The sequence below is a fragment of the Trichoplusia ni genome, chromosome 5, assembly GCF_003590095.1.
Source record: "Trichoplusia ni isolate ovarian cell line Hi5 chromosome 5, tn1, whole genome shotgun sequence".
Lineage (NCBI taxonomy): Eukaryota > Metazoa > Arthropoda > Insecta > Lepidoptera > Noctuidae > Trichoplusia > Trichoplusia ni.
The window spans coordinates 10,597,386-10,617,558 of record NC_039482.1 but is presented as its reverse complement, the minus strand read 5'-3'; the positions used below and the strand labels follow the sequence as shown (position 1 = coordinate 10,617,558).

The 20,173-nt window shown below is 34.4% G+C and overlaps 1 protein-coding gene across 1 annotated transcript in view; it reads left to right on the top strand.

The window, feature by feature from the left end:
* The window catches only part of LOC113494466 (neuropilin and tolloid-like protein 2), a 129,006-nt gene that overhangs the window by 92,738 nt on the left and 16,095 nt on the right, over positions 1-20,173 (top strand). The window contains exon 3 of the mRNA XM_026872814.1: positions 1,461-1,838. Within this exon, the coding sequence (XP_026728615.1) occupies positions 1,799-1,838 (40 nt within the window). The 5' untranslated portion in view covers positions 1,461-1,798. The remainder of the gene's footprint in view (positions 1-1,460; positions 1,839-20,173) is intronic.

Here is a 20,173-nt window from a genome sequence, read left to right as displayed (position 1 = left end):
TAATGAGAGATTTTTAAGCCTTACATTTCTTGTTGGTATATCGATGTCATATAAATGCTAGTATTCTAAAACTTAATTAAATTTTCTTTACAATATAATGATTTTAATTAAAAGAGATCGTGAAAATGTATTCTGACAGTTGGCTATACTTCTGATATACTAATAGGCATTAAGTAGACGTAAGTAGAAGGGTACCTTTTTATATAAGCCATCCATGACCTAGCCAGGACGAAACCTGCTTACCCTTTATCCAACACTTAGATCTCAACCTGAAGATGGGATACTTCAGTAACAAATTTTCTATCCACTCGAAATGAATGAAGAATACAACAAGTCAACAGTTCTGTCAATTATTTACTCGAATTGAATAAAAATACCAGTTTGTATCCTTCACACAAAGGCTTTCTTTATATACAAGTAATGTTTTTGTTACCCAACTTACTATCAGTCCAAAAAGGACCTTCAGAACCCTTTTATAGGAATAAGTGGAGTCTATAATTACCTACGCGGATCGTACATTGAGACCTCTTATTGAACAAGAATGTGTTATATAATTGGATCTAGTTTTTACAATAGATACACTGAGATGAGAAGGAAAATATACCGATTTCTTTTGTTATCAAAACTATTGTACCAATACAAGAAGTTGTCATCAAAAAAAGGTTTATAAAGCCAATGCCTTAGTATTATATTGTAAAGTAGCTAAGACTCGCGTTGTCACAGGTCTTGCTCTTTTTTTAAGAAGCATATTTCAATAATATTTGTTAAAATCTTTCATTGGTAAGCCTTATTGTAAAAACAACTTTTATTGAAAAATGAAAATTATTTTCTGGATTTCAACTGTCAATTCTTATTAAGTAGACTAAAATTGTCAGGATGCGAAATAAGAGTAAAAATTATTGAATGCCAACTTAATTATGTTTACTATATTTGCTAGCCCAACTTCATCCAAGTTATTTGAGGGTACAAGAGACAATTATTATTATGCTTTCGCGAACTGCTTTTATTGAACTTATGAAAAGAATAAAATCATACATACACTGTTTCCATGTAAGTTTAACAAATGACTACTTCCGCACAAAGATTATAATGTTTCCGTTTTTGTTACTTTTCTCGTTACTGCTGTGCTCTTATTGATATAGCCTATATCCTGCCAAAATAATGTAGTTTTATATTTGTGAAATAGTTCTGTTTTCAATTCTGTAGTTAGAGCATTAAAAACAAAAAAGAAACGAGAATTCAAACTTTCCTCTTATATCTATTTTTGCTACAGATTTTTCCCTGAAAAATTCTCTTAAAACCGAACATTTTCCGACAATTTTCTAGGTTATTAACTAACATTTCAAGCTTCGAAATACCGTCACAGACAATTTAACTCGCTCAGTAAATAAGTGAAATATTTGTAATTACAGGACACTGTCGCGAAGCTGGTAATTTAGTTTATTCCTTCTTTGTTTCAGGTCTGAAGCAGGCGAAGCTAATTAAAACTGTGTTAAGTGTTAACTAAATAATTTATAACTGTGTTCAAAATATTAGCAAATCTTAGTGTTAAAGTGAAGTGAAAAGTAACCGTTAGATATACTAAGTGATATTTTGTAACAGATAAATGTGTAATAGGTATGACTAACAGTTCCGATTTGTGACAGTGATACGTTTTATTTGTGTTGTACTAGGCTGTATTAGTTGAGTCTGTTATATTAGTGGTACGTCGTGATGGTTGGCTAGTGGATGGAGATTTTGATGGTTCTGCCACAGTCACCACGAATGCGGGCGCGAGGCCCCTCCGACCGGCAGGTCAATGACATCGCCGGCACTGTTCGTGCTTTTCTTGGCCCTTGGTGAGTATTTAAAAGAGATTTTTCATAGATATAGATAATAAAAACTATTTATTAGCATGAAAGTGAATTGTTTTAAATTTAATAATGCTTTTGTGAGCAAAAAACAAAGCAATTTATATTTATCAAGTTATTAAATGGAAACAAATGCTATTATTGGATTTAGTATTTTTTGTAAGTAACTGAAGTTTAGAGTTTTTATTTTATTTAAAAACTATATAAGTACACAACTTATCTCTTACAAACCCACTTTTATTTTTCAGTGGGTAGTTAGTTAATAGGAGTAAGAAACATTGATTTAGAATAATAAGGAAGAAAACAAGTTCTGCATATTTTATTAAGTTACCTTTAACATGGATACAGAAAAATATCAAAAGAAATATCAAACACAAACGAAATAGTATTATATATTAAAATTAATCCTCTAATCCAGTTACGGGAAAACGTATTATAAATCTCGTATCGATAAGGTTGAACCTTTCATGTCTGCTATGTACACAGATTGTACTCACTCCTCAAAGGATATTAACAGGACGATACTACCAAACAAAACCGAATAAATCTAAATAATGTATCCAATATAAAAAAATAACGCCACTCAAATTTCAACTCTGTATCTAAAGCAGGAAAGTTACAAACCGAGTGCTCGGTCTGCCGACCCGAAATTTTTAATTGTTGATGCTGCATTTTAACGATAATTATCTGATTTGCATATTTTTTCGCGAATTCTGTGTTTAAAATCACCATTTTAATTGTAATTCTAAATGAAGGGTGTTGAATTTAATGTTTTTGGGTAAATTGGTGATTAAAATGATTGAATCTCGTATATCGAGGGGTTGGAATGGTTATTTTTATTTTCGGGATGAGTTGAATAGATCGGAAGCGGAATAAATGCAAAAGGTTAGATGTACGATATTGCTGGATACAAAGGGAGGCTTTTACTGGGAATAGCTAGGCTCAGGAAGGTTCGGCTTTATTGGGACGAGTTCACATCCTGCATTCATAGGAAATGATGTCCGAGATTGTGATATTTTCTATCACAATCATTATTCATTTTGAAACGTGTGACCAGAATCTCTAAAGTTAACTTAAAAAATCGCATGTAAAGGGATTTTATATAGTTAAAATGTTTTATTCTTTGTCAATGTAAATCCGGTAATAAAAACACGCAAATACAAGTCAGACTTGCAACACTGGTGGGTTCTTTCAAATAAACAGAAGAAAAATAAGTCGGTTGGAAGACAAACAAATTAGTGGGTACCAAAACTCAAATTTATTTGTCACCTACTAATTGATGACTGTTACAACCGCAACAAAGATGGTTTGGGATGGATGGTGGAGGGTTAGCAACGATCTTTATATTCAGTATTTGTTGCTATGATGGCATCATAAATAATATTTCATCCGTGCAAAATTTAGCTGTCACGGTTCATGACATAGAACCTGGTGATAGACGGATAGATAGACAGCGGAGACTTAGCGCATTAGTAATATGGTTCCGTTTACCTTTTGAGTAAGGGAGCCCTAAAAATGTTAAATATTTGATTTATATTGATAGGCAAATCACGCAAACTACTACTACTACTACTAATTATTTTGTTAAGGCTGATGACAAGGTTTTGAAGCCAAAATCCATTCAATTTTTTTCTACAATTCGAATATAAGCCTGGTATCGTTTTCATCCAAGCTTTTTCCCAGGCTACGTTAAAATCGTAACCTCGACTTACCGGATTTATCTCTATACCATATTTTACACGGTACGACTATCTGCCTGACTTCCACAATGCATTTCAATGGGACTTGTATACCGCTTAATGGTTTTTTTTTAAACTTTTCAAAAGAGAAAATGTTGATCAATCGTAAAGCCATAGAAAATTTCAATATTTTTCTACCAAGTTAACGAGTAAAATTGATAATTTATTACCCTAACAGTCCATCACAATCTCAAACGAATCTGCATTAAAACAACATAAAAAACTAAGCAACCGATTCCCAAAACTACCAGACACACAAAACTACGCACTAATAATAAAAAAAGCATTGTCAGAATGTCTGCTTTCATCCTTATATTCCGCTCCTTGCTCTCCTAATGATAATATATAGAGCAATACATTGTAAGGGCCGAGCCTCATAAGTACGACACGAGTTTTATTGCTATCATAATACCCTGTAACAGTTATTTTTCACTGTGATTTTTTCCCTGTTTTTTCTTTAGCCTCTATAAAGCTTGTAATAATAGTGCCTGTACTTTATTCATCGTTAAAGAGTGTCGCGGGTCTGTTTAGCACTTGGTTAGTTTTCTGTAAAAATGAAAGATGTCGTATTGGGCAATTGATTTATTTTATGATCTATCTTTTAATAGCCATTATTTTCCTCAGCTCTACCAGGGGAAAGATTAGGTGCCTTACGTGATTCTGGTGAATTTATAGACAATCGCAGAGTGTGACCCCTAAAGCCTATTTTACTAACATACGTATTGTTAGCATCTATTGACAGAGTATAACTGCAAGAATTATCTTCAAATATTCATTTACCTTATGAAAACATGTATATCTGGAACAATATTATGGTTATTGAATAAACATTAGGGTAAACGAACGCATCCTCATACCTCTTATCATTTTAACGAAAGTCATAAGTTACACAATAATACTCAGGTGATGCAATAAACTAAGGCCCGGTTTCACCAACATAGTATAAGTCTTAGTACAAGAATAAATCGTTAATTACTCCCGAGTATATCCATTTTACGTTTCACCAACATTTAAACTAAGGATAAAACCTCTATACTAGAGTAAAGTCATATACCGCCGATTTCGGCCATTTAAGCTGCTATCCTTTGGTTAGTAGTGTCACTGCCAAGTGAGTTCATACCATTTAAATAATGGCGCGCCGTTTGTAGGCATTAATAAATGAAACCGATAGCGAAGATGATGATTATTTTTGTCCTCGTCCACGATGGTTTGAGGAAAGGGCTAATTATTTTGAAAAGTAGGTAAGACGAACGCGATTTGGTGATAAGATTTCGTTTATCCAAAAAAAATTTTTTTTTTCGGCAGTGCGTTGGAAAGGTATTGTCTGCGAATTACATTTATTTTATATTGTCGTCCATTCGCAAGTTTTTGCTTCATTGAAACCCCGTCGGTTCTTTTATTTTCTATCACATAAAAATGCTCAGTAACTAGATCTCCCAGCTGCGTTTTTTCTGATACCATGCAATTAGCAGATCGCTTTATTTTATCATGTCATTGTCTTATTTATTTATTTTTATTTTGATGACAATTATCAACAACGAAACTATTAAAATACTAGCTGTAGCCCGCGACTTCGTCCGCGTGGACTTCAGTTTACAGCGTTCGGTGGTCTCCGCTTCCATGGGAATGTCGATATAAAGTGTAGCCTTGACCCCCATTAAACCCTTTTAAATTAAAACTACCCATAAACCCTTGCGCACATATTTCATTACTTTTGACAAATAATATTGATAAAAAAAACCTATCGCGATCAACTTCCCAAAGTTGCGCCACATAACCATTCCTAGGTACCCACGACACCGCTTTCAATTTGTTTATGAAAAAATTCTAAAACCCAAAAGAGCAAGAAGAAAAGTTTCTATCTATTTGTGATAAAACCTATGTGATAAAACCTATGTGTAACTAAATGACATTATATTTTCGCCAAACGTCAACGGTAAAGATGGCGACAGAAGTTTTTTTGTCATCGCAATTTACCGAAATTCTCCATAATCCGAATTTTGCGAATACATGTTGTCGATTCAAAATCAATATTTTTTTTTGTTTTGATGTTCATATAAGGTTTCGATCGAGTCTACCGTAGCCCTGCACGAAATTATTAATATAGATAGATGATCAAAGCATAAGTCAAAACGGTTGCTGTTTTGAAGGTTATTCAAAACGTCAGGTTTATGTATTATCCAAACAATTTTAGGAAATAGGGAGCGCCATTGCTCAGGCACGGAACAACCGGACTATTTTACTTGGTAGCGTTCTAGTTTCATTCCATCCATTCGTTCACGGTTACAGAGTAACTATACAAGATTAAGATATCCGCAGACTAACTTGGTGAAATGAAATTGAAGTTAACCAAAGAGTAAATAGTTAGAATAAATTTATAGTGGGGTAGCTACTCTCGTGTTAATTCGATGTTGGTGAAATCGACCCTAAATGGAATAACAACAAAGTTTTTCACTCATCACCTCGTCTTACCGAAGGGGAAGCCAGTGATAACACTTTCAACAAGAAACGAAATGCCTGTACTAGAAACTCGGCCACTAGAGACTTGACGTGAGAGGAAGCGAGATGCCGCTACACGCGGATAAGCATGCTGTCTCGTTTACACAGCGGTGAAAGTTATCGTTTTATCTTATAGTACAGGGACAGATATTTCTATATGTTATTATCAATAAACTGAATATGTTATTGACCTAAGTAGATGATTTTATGTTGATGTTGATGATCCCAATTGATATCTACAGGGAAAATGTAGGCTTTTGAGGAAAAAACAAATGGTAACTGTTGAATACTGTTGTCTACTGGTAAGCGTTTGTAACCAATTGTATTGAGGACTTCTTGTTACTCAGTGATTTGCGAAACATTCACTACTCTATTGGATTTTAGGAAAACAAGAAGAAAGCTTGTATTCCAGGATATTAACCAAAAAAGGTTCGAAAAAATCGTTTCAAATGTAGCGAATAGAGATGGAGTTATCTATGAAATTTAAATACAGAAGACTCGGAAAACAATTGCAACAGTTTTCTTTGAAAATATGTTTGGTACAGTAAGATACCCATTGGATACATACTGGCCTGTCCACATGTACAAGTCTAATACTCTATTTGCTACTAAATAACTGTTCAGAGGATTCTAACTAATGTTTTGCATAAATAGTGTTGGCGAGAATAAAATATAAAAGTCAGAGTTAGTTGAAAAAAAACTAACGAGCTACGTCGTTTATTTCCGGGGAAGCAAAACATTTTTAGAAAACATTGCAAATTGGACATAAAAATAGGTTCTGTTTGCAGTAAATTTAGAGACAATTTTCAGTTTAAAATAGCCCGGGGCCGGTCAATATGTGTTCCCGGACACCGGTCCGGATGTACCGGGGCATCTGTCACCTGTGAGAATCCTGCCCGGGGCGAAAGGATATGAATCCTACGTGTGGGACAAACATGGTCCCATTTTCACGATTTTCAACTGTTTTTGTACGAAGTTTAAATTGTTTATTTACCGTTGTTTCTGTTTTAATGTGATGTGCAGTGTTCAGGTTGACAATGTTGATACTTGTTTTTGTTGATTTTTTGAGAAATTTTGACTTATTCTTATGTAGCAATAGTGAACTTGTCTACAAAATTTTAATTTACATGATATAATCTATACTAATCTATATCTATACTAATATATAAAGCTGAAGAGTTTGTTTGTTAGTTTGTTTGTTTGTTTGAACGCGCTAATCTCAGGAATTACTGGTCCAAATTAAAAAAATATATTGTGAAAAATGTATATGTGTTGAATAGACCATTCATCGAGGAAGGCTTGGCTATAAACCAACACGCTGCGACTAATAGGAGCGAAGATACAATGGAAAATGTGAAAAAAACAGGGCAGGTATAAATCATAACTTATATTATCATCTTCTACCCACGGTGACGAAGTCGCGGGCAACAGCTAGTAATTGTCATAAATCTATTGATGACTTAATAAAACTGGGTAGATATCTAAAAAAAACTACGAAACCTATTTAGCAAACCTGACAAAAAAATCCTGACCATGAAAGTAACGGTTAACAAACTTCTAAACCCCATAACAGAAAAAATCGAAAAATAAAATACCACATAAACGAAGTAAATACATCATAATTCAAGCTAAAATCCTCTTAACAAGATCACATTATATCAAAGTGGTCCATTATCTAAAAGGATGGCTGATGGCCCCGCCCACCCCCGATAGGCTCCGACGGAAACCGATAAAAGCCGAACCTCTGACATCTGAGCACTGCGTGTACCGAACTGCTGATTTGTGGAGTAACGCCTCTGAGCAAAATTTAAGACATTTATTTGTTCTTCTTAGATTTACGGTATGCCTATCTAGCGAAAAACGTTGGATTTTGATGTTCACGAAAACTTATTACGTTGAAGACAGCTTCTTATAAAAGTCATTGTTTATAATACCATTATTTTTTATGGCAACCAGTTTAATCTGATCTTTTAGTAAACTACCTTCCCGTAGGTTTAGTTTCCATCAAAAACATCCAAAGAACTTCTTCACTCACACTTAGGTACACACACGTACGCCAAAATAAGTACCAACTAACATACACAACATACTATGCAGGCTAAAATAATACAATTCAGAACAAAGAGTAAATTTTGATTATCTTAACAAAAACCAGCCACCAAGTCCCTGAAGCATCCATCTGTATTCGGAACATGTATCTGGATGTTACAACATACTGCAATATTTATCATGCCTACAAGGAAACGAATGACAAAGTTATTCCTCTTAACTACTTATTATTTCTTTAAGTAACTCCTACTTTTCCTCAAAGTTCAGCAAATAAGAGCCGCCAAGTTTTATGTTCCTTTGACGACGTGTAAGATATATGGTGTATTAGAAGTTCTTTTTGTCGCGCAACTTATTGAGGGGGTAATAAAATAGTAATAGGTCTTGTTTCGTGAGCCCCCGATTGTTGTTCGCTCGATATTTGTGTGGAGATCTTTATTTTTGTTGATTTGCGGGTGAATTTGGATTAGTTTTTACTGCTTTATTAGGTGTTGTTAGTGATGATGTCGTCATTATCGGCCTCATTATAGAAACTCATAATAAGTCAATACTTCTCAAGGATATTTTTTAAGGTCATAAAACTAATACAGGTTCCTCAAATCCTTTCACAGAATACAAACTTTGGTGCTTTATTTAGAAATGGCAAAGATTTTCCGATTACTTTAATATAATTTTATCTTCCGCAACAAAAACTGTCCATCCGTCAGCTGACTCTTTATTTTTCCCAAGCATCAGCATATGTTTTCGTAAGAATCCTTAACTTATTACATACACCGGTCGTGCCTGTTATGCATTAGTCGCCATCTGCCTGGCACGGGTCCAAACCCACACCGCGGTTATTAAATTCAGCTCACAAATATGTGCTCTAAGCTAAACAAAATGTCCAACTTAAGGATGATACAGTTTCTTATAGCCAATATTTGTGGAGTCAGGTTTCAAAGGAATCGAGGAATGATTTTATATTCAAATCCAGTGAGAGGATAAATATTGAACTGGAATTGTATTTGCAAGCTTCAGATGCATCAACAGTTTTAGCAGAATTGTTCCTGGAATTTAAAACCAAATTCAAACATTTTTTTTGAAATGCTCCGAAATAGTTTAGTCATTTATTTAACTATTTTGGTTCTATTTCTACCGGATTCAACAGAATAGACTGAATTTTTATCCACATTGTCAATGATATTCGAATATATGTTATTTTATTATAAAAATACCGTTAGCTGACATTTAAACTTGAGCCACTAAACCTATGATTAACGCTTCAGTGTTGGGAACACGAGTGTATAGAGTGTAGAGCACCACCAGTGTACCGCCGGTAACGTTATGTGGACACATTAATCAATGCACTGGCACTATGATAATGAAACTCCTTTGCAATGGATGTATACTAACACATATTTTCCCAAAGGGGTAAGCAGGATTTGTCATGAAAATTTGAATATTTAAGAGAGAGAGAGATGAATTTGAATGAATAGGAAAGCCCAGCTTTAGGATTATAATTACGTAGGTATGGGGTTGATAATGATGACGATTCAAAGAAAATACAATAAAATCCGTTAATGAAACTGAAATTATCAGGATAATATTATACTTATTAAATTCCAGTTACCTACTAGGTTTCACAAGAAACATTATAGTAAAAGTAAAAACATTAAAACAATATATTTTCAGTAACCAAAACTTGACACGTACTAAAAAAAACATAACTTCTAAAATCATGAACCAAAAACGTTGTGTTTATGTAAATGAAAACAAAACAAAAGACAAACGGAACTTATTATAAATGTTTGTTGAAAACAAACTTATTATAATAATTAATGAGATACATTGTTAATTGTTTGTTGTTTATTTTGATATTGTTAACGAACGTATTGATGTGTTAATTTCGTGGCAATTGTTTGGGGACTCTGTTTTAGGGTATCCGTTTTTCGTCTATACAAGTATCAATAACATTATCTGACACAAATCGACTGCACGGATAGTCAAGTGGTTGCATCATCACGAAAAACCCACTGTGCGCATTGTGTTGCGGGTTCGATCCCCGCGTATGCTTGTTCTGAGTCTGGGAGTCTTTGTGTCCGTGATTTAATTTTGTATATTTGTGAACAAGACACAAGGATTACTTTACTGCGGGAGTCGTTCTTTTTTGAAGAATTAAGATCTATCTGTCAGCAGGCTGTCTCAGAACCATGGCCTAAATTCACTACCCATTGTGACCTATTATTTGCACAAGCAAGAAATAAAAACAAGCATTCCCATTGGACTGGAAAACTAGTCAAGGTTCGAATCCGATTATCACTTGCTTAAAATGAAGAAAAATATCGTGAAGAAACCAGCATACGTCAAAGGCCAAAGTAGGTAGGTAGGTACTATGCTTATCACCATGCTAAGGATAAGATATTAAAATACCTTACCCACTAGGAGACATAGGCCTTTCTTTATTCATGGCATTCTGCTCTATTTTCTCTTCGCATCCATTCTATTCCTGCTATCGTTTAAATATCGTTAGTAAAAACAAAATATTATCTTCCAAAGTAACACATCCTCATTTCCGCTTACCTGAACAGTGACTGTGTACACGAATAGGAAACATAATGTTACTGACAACCCGATACGTGAGCCGCGTTATAATTGTATAACAGTTGGTGTTTCCCACGCCAACGCCTGTACTATGACATCTAATAGCAAAACTCTTTCCGTCGTGGAAGAGGGAGAGCGTCTGACCCAGTATAGCGGCATCTCGCTCCAACAATGATGAAAGTCTTGCTTTAAGATGTCTTGGTACCGGTACACTACGCCCTCCAGGGTATGCGGCCTTCAGTTGCAGAACATGTTATTTTGTCCAGGTTTTTGTAAAATCTCACTTTTTTTCATAGAAAAAGTATTGAAAATCTTTTGGTTTAACTATTTTGCCTATTAAAAGACACAAAGGCAAAATATGGCATAAAAACCAAGCAAACTTGTAAGATGAAAAGAGCGTAATCTTCTACGATATTTTCTTTTTTAATTTTCCTTGTGTGCTTTTAAATCTGTACAAAAATTCCACTCCCGTTTATCATTCACAAACAATTAAAGATAGTTCAGTACAAGCCAGTAAAATCACAATAATTAATGTTTCGCGAGCCGTTGTAAAGTTAAAAAGATAAACAAAAGGTCTAGACTTTGTCTCCAAAAGATAAATTGTTCTCGCGACATCTTACAAAGTTTTCTTATTATTTTCTTTTACTATTCCTTTCTCATTTATAAAGAAAGGGTCAGAATGTGTTAGGAATATTTACTTCAGTTTTTAGGGTTTCTTAACGAAAGTGTAAAAACTTCGCTGTGTGTCCGTATATCACCAGACTGTATCCCATGAACCTTCAAAGCTATATAGTTGAAATTAAAATCGAGGTTAAGCAACAGTTGGTACGATCATAAATTTGACGAATGATCGACAATTGTTATTGCAAATTTGTTTTTCTTTATACCATCGTTTCTGTAATTAATTTGTCTGAATCTTACTTGACAGGATATATTTACGCTTCCATAGTCATTTCCTTTTTAAGCTTTATTAAAGTTGTCTTCCAGTGTGACTGTATTCAGCTAATGCGTTATCCACAATGCCAGCTTTATCTGAACTATAATGTGAGTGAACTGAATGTATGTCATGAGTGAATGATTCACGGATGGCGGGACACAGTTTAGAATGCAATGGGAATGCGGACGACGATAATTTTAGTTCACATCGCGTTCGATGCAAATTGTATTGAAATAATTTAAGGTAAGGATATTCCATATCATTTTTCAAATTCATTTTATTGTTGTCTTTTTAATTTTTTTTATTGAATTTATCAATCGCACGGTTTCCTCAATTTAAACGTTTCGAGATTAATTGATTATTCTTAAATCGAAATTAAATAAATGTGTACTACATTCTACTCCATGAAAGCTGACTGGTATAGGTCACGAATCCAATAACCAAATTAGGCGACGCGACGTGCTGCGGTTTCGATCAAAGGGACAAACATATTGTGTGATCTGCAAATACTTTTTCATTGAATTAACGTTATTGCGTGTTCCCCGCCGCTATTATTATGTATAAAAATGAAAAAAAAGATATTGTGCTATGCAAGTCTTTTTAAACCAATTTTATCAGCGACATTAGATATAGATAACTTTGACGCTGAAAGTTCAACTGTCATGCCATTGCTTCACTTCATAAAATATTTGGTAACAGTTCTGTGTCTGACAGACAAGCGTAGTCTTAGTAACGTAGGTTTTTCTCAAAAAAACATTAGTAGCAATCGATTTTCTTTTTGAATATTTATTATATATTTTCTCAAGTACTTCCATAAAATCACTTACAATTTGTATAGAAAAGAAACCAAGATCTCCCAGTTACGAAACGATTCACAACGGAATAACAGTACAGATACACAGATAATAGAGCCATAGGTACTTGTGTGAATGCTGAATACTATCATATCTGAAGCTCACTCTTTATTCAATATTTTCTACAAATGAGTACTCGTGTCAAGTATGGAGGAACTACTTGAGAAAACATTGGAATGCTTACTAATATTCTTTCTTTCATTTTCCTTTGTTTTCATAAACAACTCCCACACTAGGATATTTAATTCTAGAGGTACGAGCTTCACAAACATTCAAGTCATAAGCACAAAGACACCCAGACTTAGGACAACCATTCGTGGATAATACAAATGTTTGTCATGGGCGGGAATCGAAATCGCGATCATGCACGTCGCACGCAATGAGCACTTGACATAAATGTGGGTACCACTACTCGGATACCCGTACATTCAAATCCTTTAGGACTCTTACACTAACAGGCTGTGAAGACTTTTTTTTAAATTAAGTAGTCGCCTTTTAAAATCCTGTAGGTACTACATATAATTTGGAAATTAACTACAATACTGTTTAAAAAGTATACAGTTTTTTTTCTAAACTTGAGATAGCTATATCTACAAACTCGTCGGTTACTCTTGTAGCCAAACACTAATAGGTGGACTTTCACCTCGAGAGACTTACAAGCAAAGTTATAAAAGCCAATAGCCGCCTCATTGGCGCTGGTAAATACTTCAAACCGAGTGGTCCCGAGTTCTCCGCCAGTAAGACAAACTTTAATTAAGATGTCAGTCGGAAAATCCTTCGGAAACCCAGAGACGGTCAAACTTGGACTGACTCAAACTTGTTTGACCGTTCCCGGAGTGTTCCCGGAGTGGTTCCCGGAATGTTTGTCAAGCATTCTAGTGATGATCGAAGCTCGTTTGATGAAATATTGTATTGCCTTTGTGTGGATCATATTGCATTTTGCAATAACGTTTGAAGACTTACTCCTTACAGGATCGCCATATATTTCATTACCTAGCGCCAATTCGTGCAGTGACACGATTAGGAACTATGCTCGATCGACAGATAAAGATGCTGACAACACGGAATCGCTACTCGAACTTGGGATGATTCGGTAGTGACATATTTGAACTAAATCATAATCAAAAACTGAACCAAACTAAGGCCGGGAGTAATTCTGCTGTAAACGGGCTTCAAACATGAACCGTTTGAATCAAACTAGTTTGACAGTCTCTTGGACGTCCTCCTTTAGCCGTCTCGAAGTTACAGCGATTTATTCCGATTGATTTATTTACTGGCGGTTCAGTGCTTGAGTGCTGGACCAATGTCCAAACTGGATTCTTATAGGAGAGACGATCCCATGAAGTATTTGTTCCAATTTGATGTTTTTATACATGGGATTTAAACTGTTGGATCTCCGATGTTGGATGAAAATCTTATACGTTTTCTCAGTTATTCAAGTACAATATTAGCTTCTGGTAAAAGAAAATTAGAAAATATTTGTAACTAATTGATTCCACACACTCTGGTTCAATCTCTCGGGCAAATTAACCCCCTCCTATTTAAACAAAGTATCTTAAGAATCTAAACTGTTTTTTTTTTGTAAAATAAGATATACCTATATATCTAACCATTTCCCATGTAATCCCACGGCTTCCATTGAATCAGATACTAGTAGGGCAAATTCAAATACGTGCGAAAAAGCCACGTCAGTTTATTCTCTATCTAAATAGTTAAAGCTCTAGAAATGTATTAACAACGAAACAGATTGTTCCAAAATAGTTACAGATAACCCCATAAGGCAAGACACACAATTCGGGACGAAAGGGCATAAAACGCCTATAGTTAAGGGAAAAGGCTTGAGAACTCATAATGCAAATTGCCAAGAGTAACAAAGTGTTAGGAGACACCCAATTTCGGGATCCCCGAGCGTAGCCCATAAGTAATAGGCTATAACATCTTAAATGCCACGATGTATGTAGTGAGGGATCCCATAAGCATTTATGATACGAGCGATTAAAATAAATGTTACAGCGTGACGACATTGTTATAGTGGTGTCAGTGCTGCCGATGTGGGGAAAAATAATCCCTTCTCCCGGTTTCTTCAAGACGTCTGACCTTGGATTTTGAAGGTTTAGAGGTTTTTTAGGGTTCGGGGTAAAAACGGAATTTTAATATAGTTATTGTTAAAGCGCTGCTGTCTGTCCGTCTCTCACCAAGCTATATCTCATGAATTGTGATAGCTGGACTGTAAAAAAATCATATGATATGTGTCTGTTGCCGTTAAATCAACTAATCGTAACGTAATATTTTTTACCAACAAAAACATACAGCCGAAAACAAATTAAACCTATTGAGCCAAGCTAAATTAGGATTATAAACCATAATATAACAGCTATTCCACGTTGAATGAAAAAGAATCAACAAAATCGGTCCATCCAGTCCGAAGTCCTAATGTAACGAATTAAAAAAAATGTCAGATGTATAGGAACATATTTTTGAGAGTGACCAATATTTTAATAGGAACTTGTTTCTCTTCAGCGTTTCGCACGGAACCCTCAGTGTCAAGAATTAACCTCACATTGGAAAGGCTATAAGTGCTATTAGTAGAGTTTTCTTTCGTGACATTGGCTGTTTGATTTCTCTAGATCAAGAGTATCTTTATCTGGGTTATCGTTTAAAAGGATTGTCAAGCCACAATATTTCTCTCCTCTTACGATCCTAAAAAAAAAACAATTCGCTTCCTTTTCAAACTGATATCATCGAGTAACGGGGACTTATATTCCTCGTGAACATATAATTTTAATGGATGAATTTTCACTCTAGGATTAGGTTCATAGGGTAAAAATGGAACCTTGCTTCTTTGTCTGTCCGTCTGGCTGCCTATCCGACATTTTCCAAGATGATATATTTCAATGCCGCTATATCAACAAATATACATATATGAATCTACGATAAAATCGAGGTTAAGCAACGACTGACACGGATATACATATGCTGGGTCCTCAAATTTATTTTCCAACAAACCTATTTCATAAGCCATTTTGTAAGGAACCCGAATTTGAATGGCTTTTAAGTTACGAGAATTTTTGTAAAGCTCATTGTAATGTGAGACGTTTCTTATGTAAGGAAGGAAACATTCTAATTTCCCTTTACATTGTCATTTAAATTCCTTCATATTCGTGGATGAAGAATATTAATATACCTGTAGTCAATATCAAAAATATTTTCATTTCTCTCATTGTTAATAATAATAATTTGCAAACTTTCCTGAATTACGACGACAAAGGCTTCATCTTACCAATTTCAGCTGAACATAGACTTTTACATGTAGTACATGATATAAACTTACAAAATAATAGCAAGAATCAAGAATCAAGAATCAAGATTTTTGATTCTTGTTAAACATAGGTACATTAAATGCTGGTGTTAAATATACATAAGGAGCGCTATGTTTTGCCATGAAGGCGTACAAATATAACAATTAAGTAAGGATTTATACATTTTTAGGTACTATTTAAACCATACAAATGAATTTGAAAGATACAATAAGAAATAAAATTAAGAGGAAATAAAACAGTACAAAAATAATTACAATTAATCATTTAGGAAATCATCCACAGCATAGTAACACTTTTCAATTAGCAGTGAGTGTAGATTTTTTTTAAACTTTATTAAGGGCTTTTTTATGCCATCTGGTATTTTATTATAAATTTTTGACGCATTACCAAAAAAGCTTTTTTTCATTAAAGCCGTTTTACATTTTATATGACATAATTGGATAAAATATTGGGAACGCATTGGATTTATCTTTACATCACCTAATCTTTGAAATAGCTGAGGATTATCTTTTATGAATACAGCAGTTTCATAAATGCACATTGAGGGTATTGTTAATATTTTTAAATCCACAAAATGAGGTTGACAGGTGTCTGTAGTTTTTAAGCCACACATTGAAAGTATACATCCTTTTTGCATTTTGAAAATAAGCTCTCTATCAGTCGACTGCCCCCAGAAAATCAAGCCAAATCGAAGAACTGAAGCAACCAAGCCATGATAGGCAGTTAGAAGTGTCTGCATATTTACTTTCTTAGACAACTGAAATAGTGCATATGCAGATTTATTCAATCTCATGCAAACTTCCTCAATATGAGGCTTCCACATCAGTTTGTTGTCCACCATGATACCTAAAAATTTTGCTTGATTTACTTTATCTATTTTGTAATTGTTGTAGTTTATACTAACTGTGGGATTTTTTATGCATTGTGCAGCATTAAAGCCTTTTGAATTTAGTCTTAAATTACACATTTTGTGCTAAAACAAATAGCTTCATATTATTTATGTATTCTGCGAACATCAATTCGTCTGCGCCCACCGTAATTACTGTAATGTTGGTTTAGGTAATTGTTACCTCACGTATCAAGTCTGATAGCCTACAGCCTATCTAGTTATCTAGATGTTAGACCTAGATCTATGTTAAAATAATATTGAAGTTTATGCAGTGAATTAATCCGAGTGTGGTGGTAGTAACTTTTAGGATTTGTCTTGTTTTTAGTACAAGAAGTTTCTTTGCGATATTTATTCCGTAGAGATAGTGTTTTGCTTTAAGCAGATGTTAATAAGGTCGCAGGTAGTGATGTTTTATATATTCAGCTAGTGTGTTTAAAAATAAGTGTTAATTACAAATAGCTCTCAATGAAAATCAATCAATCAATGATCCAAGATACTTTTAAAATAAGGTTGTGATAGTGAACTAAGCCTTTGGTATGAATGATGGAAAAATTAACTCACGTTTTTTATTTGTTGATACACATTTGCAAGGAAGGCACGGAAAAGAAATTTAACAAGATAGAAAAAGTGTTATTAAAACTGTATATTTCACATTACACAACACAATAATAACACATTTTTAACTACTTCGATTGACAACTGTCAAAATCAATTCAATCAATTTACTCTCAACTAGAAAATACGGCCCATACAACCAGCTAGCATGACATGGTGCAACGAATGTCACCAAAGAGGATTTATACCTTTTAAGATTACGAAAACTACTGGTCTGAAGATTGACACTGCTGACTCTGCTTTGACTCACAAATTCCGAATGTCTAACCGTCACGCTACGCACAGCATGCAACCTGATAGACGAACATTTTACCCGACTGCCAGGAGGGTTATGTGTCTAGCGCGTATCTTGTATGTATGTAATATTCTTTATTACCTTGTATCTCTAGAACCGTTGAATGGATTTTCACATTTGAGGTATCGTTAGATTTGTCTTAATAGCCCGAGTGTTCTTAAGTAGGTGAAATATAAAAAAAAACAATATAGCGGCTGTTTGAAGCCATGATGTGAGGAAATAAAAATAAATCTACCAGGCTTATTAAGTGGGGTATCAAAATGAAGAATTTTAAACCCTGATTCTAAGTATGTACATAACTTGCATTTTTAATATTAAATGGAACGATAAATAAATAATAAATAATCCGGTTACGTAATCTTTCTGAACTAAACAGACGTTAATAAAATAATAATTTAAAAAACAAAAAACCCGCCTGCATTCTAAATTATTATTTTATTTCTTTCTGTACTGCACTCAAAAAGCATGTTTCAGGGGAGGAGTATTTCTAAACTATGCTTTCAATTTATTACTTTATTTACTATTTTAATGTAAAAATATATATCTATATGTTGCCTCTATTCTCTTTTATGTGATAAGATGACATGAGACTTGACAGCGTGGCAACGTTCGCAAATTAATTAAAGTTCATTCAACCAATTTCGACTTGCTCATTTTCAATTCAAAATCTTTGAGATATAACTATATTGTACGCGAGTTATATAAAGATGTAGGTATATATGTATGTCTGTAGTATAGTAGTGCAGTAGTTATGATATACGTATGTACCGTTATCATAAGCAGTAAGTACGAGCTCATATCGTAGTGATGTACTCTCTGAATAGCGGCGAGACGTTTGATGTGCTGCGGGCTAGTGATGGGCGCAACTATCACATTTATCGATATCGGTGTTTTATGTGTGTATAAAGCACACGTGTTGTTTATTTAATGTTTACTTTGTTATTAGAGACTCTTAGATGGAGAGTGTTTTCTGTCTGCCTTTTGATTTACATGGTAGACCACTTTTTTTCAAGTTGCAGTGTCAGTGTGACGAGTCCGACTCGTGTTTCATCGGGTTTATTTAATTATCACAGTATTTTAGTATACTTAATTTACTCACGCTCGCATAAAAGCAATTTGTGAAAAAAAATACGTAATCCTATTACCATTTAACGAAAACCCTCCCAGCTAACAAAATAAACAGCAGCTTAAATTAGATTAACACAAAACAAAACACCTACTTATATCAAGTTACGAAAAAATTATCAAGAAAATAAAGCCACAAAAATCCCGCGATTAATCCCGGCAGCGTCCCCTCCCTAGCGCCACTCAAACGTATCCCGGGGGGCGCGCCCTGAGGTCACCACTAATTTATTCATTGCTTATTTTGTACTAACTGTCTCTGCCGCGCGTCTAAAAATTGTTACTTCATTCGTGGTGCCGGGTCTGCACGTTAGTTATGCTACAACTGAGGGGCTTGGGTATGTACGACAGTTCATTTTACTTGTAGTGTGTGTTTATTTAGTTTGTGGCTGTGATAACCTTGTGGTTAAACTGCAGGACTGCCAAGTCAGGGGTCTCGAGTTCGATCCCAAGGCACGCATAGACGTTTCGAATGTTTTCTAAAGTGATGGAATTCTTACGTTATTCATATATTTGAATGCACAGATAGCCAACATGCCGCGGGTTCGAACGCACGTAGGACAAGCGTTTGTGTGATACACGAATGCGTGTCCTTTTGCAAGTGACTTGAATGTTTATGTAACTCCTGAAATTTCCTGAAACTTATTACATTGAAAAATACCTATCACCTAGCCAAGTAATAAAAAAACCTCACCAAGATACTTTCATGCAAAATATTCCTGAAAATATAACAAACTTTTCATTCCTAGAAAACCAACTGGAAAACAAAAATCTCAAGATGAAATTACTTTTTAAATTTAAATCAAAACGTCTAGAGTATGAGAGTAGGGTTAATTTTGAACTTTGCATTTCGTAGATGAAAAATTGTGGAATAATAGTCGGAGTATTTTTTTATAAAAGTGAAATTTAAGATGTCTGCGCTTCAAGATGTTTTATATTCTGTGATATGAAATCTACTTATTTTTCCTAGTTAGAAATGATGGTATATAGAGTTCCCTGTTTACCTGTTGGATACAAAACTCTGAAATCCGTATTTGTTAATTAATCTGAACGGAAAAAAAAGGTTTTGCGAACGTGGTATTCTTTTAGGTGATCCAATTGATGAAATTGATTTTAAAACCCCGACCTTAATGCTGATAATGCTACCCACCCCCTCAGCTTTAACGCCAAATCCCAAAATCTTTTCACTGACACTACCGATCTTTTTCATACATGTCTAAGGACACCTGCACACCTAACACCTAACTTGAAATTGCTCAATCCGTCAGGAGCTATGATGCCACAAACAATTATAATACCTCTCTTTTGGCCTTAAGGGTTAAAAATAGCAGATTTTTTTTACTATCTTTTGAAGTAACAATAGCATAAAAGGAGACAAACCATTTTATAAAAACGTGACAACCTTTTTACGTAAAAAAATTAAAATA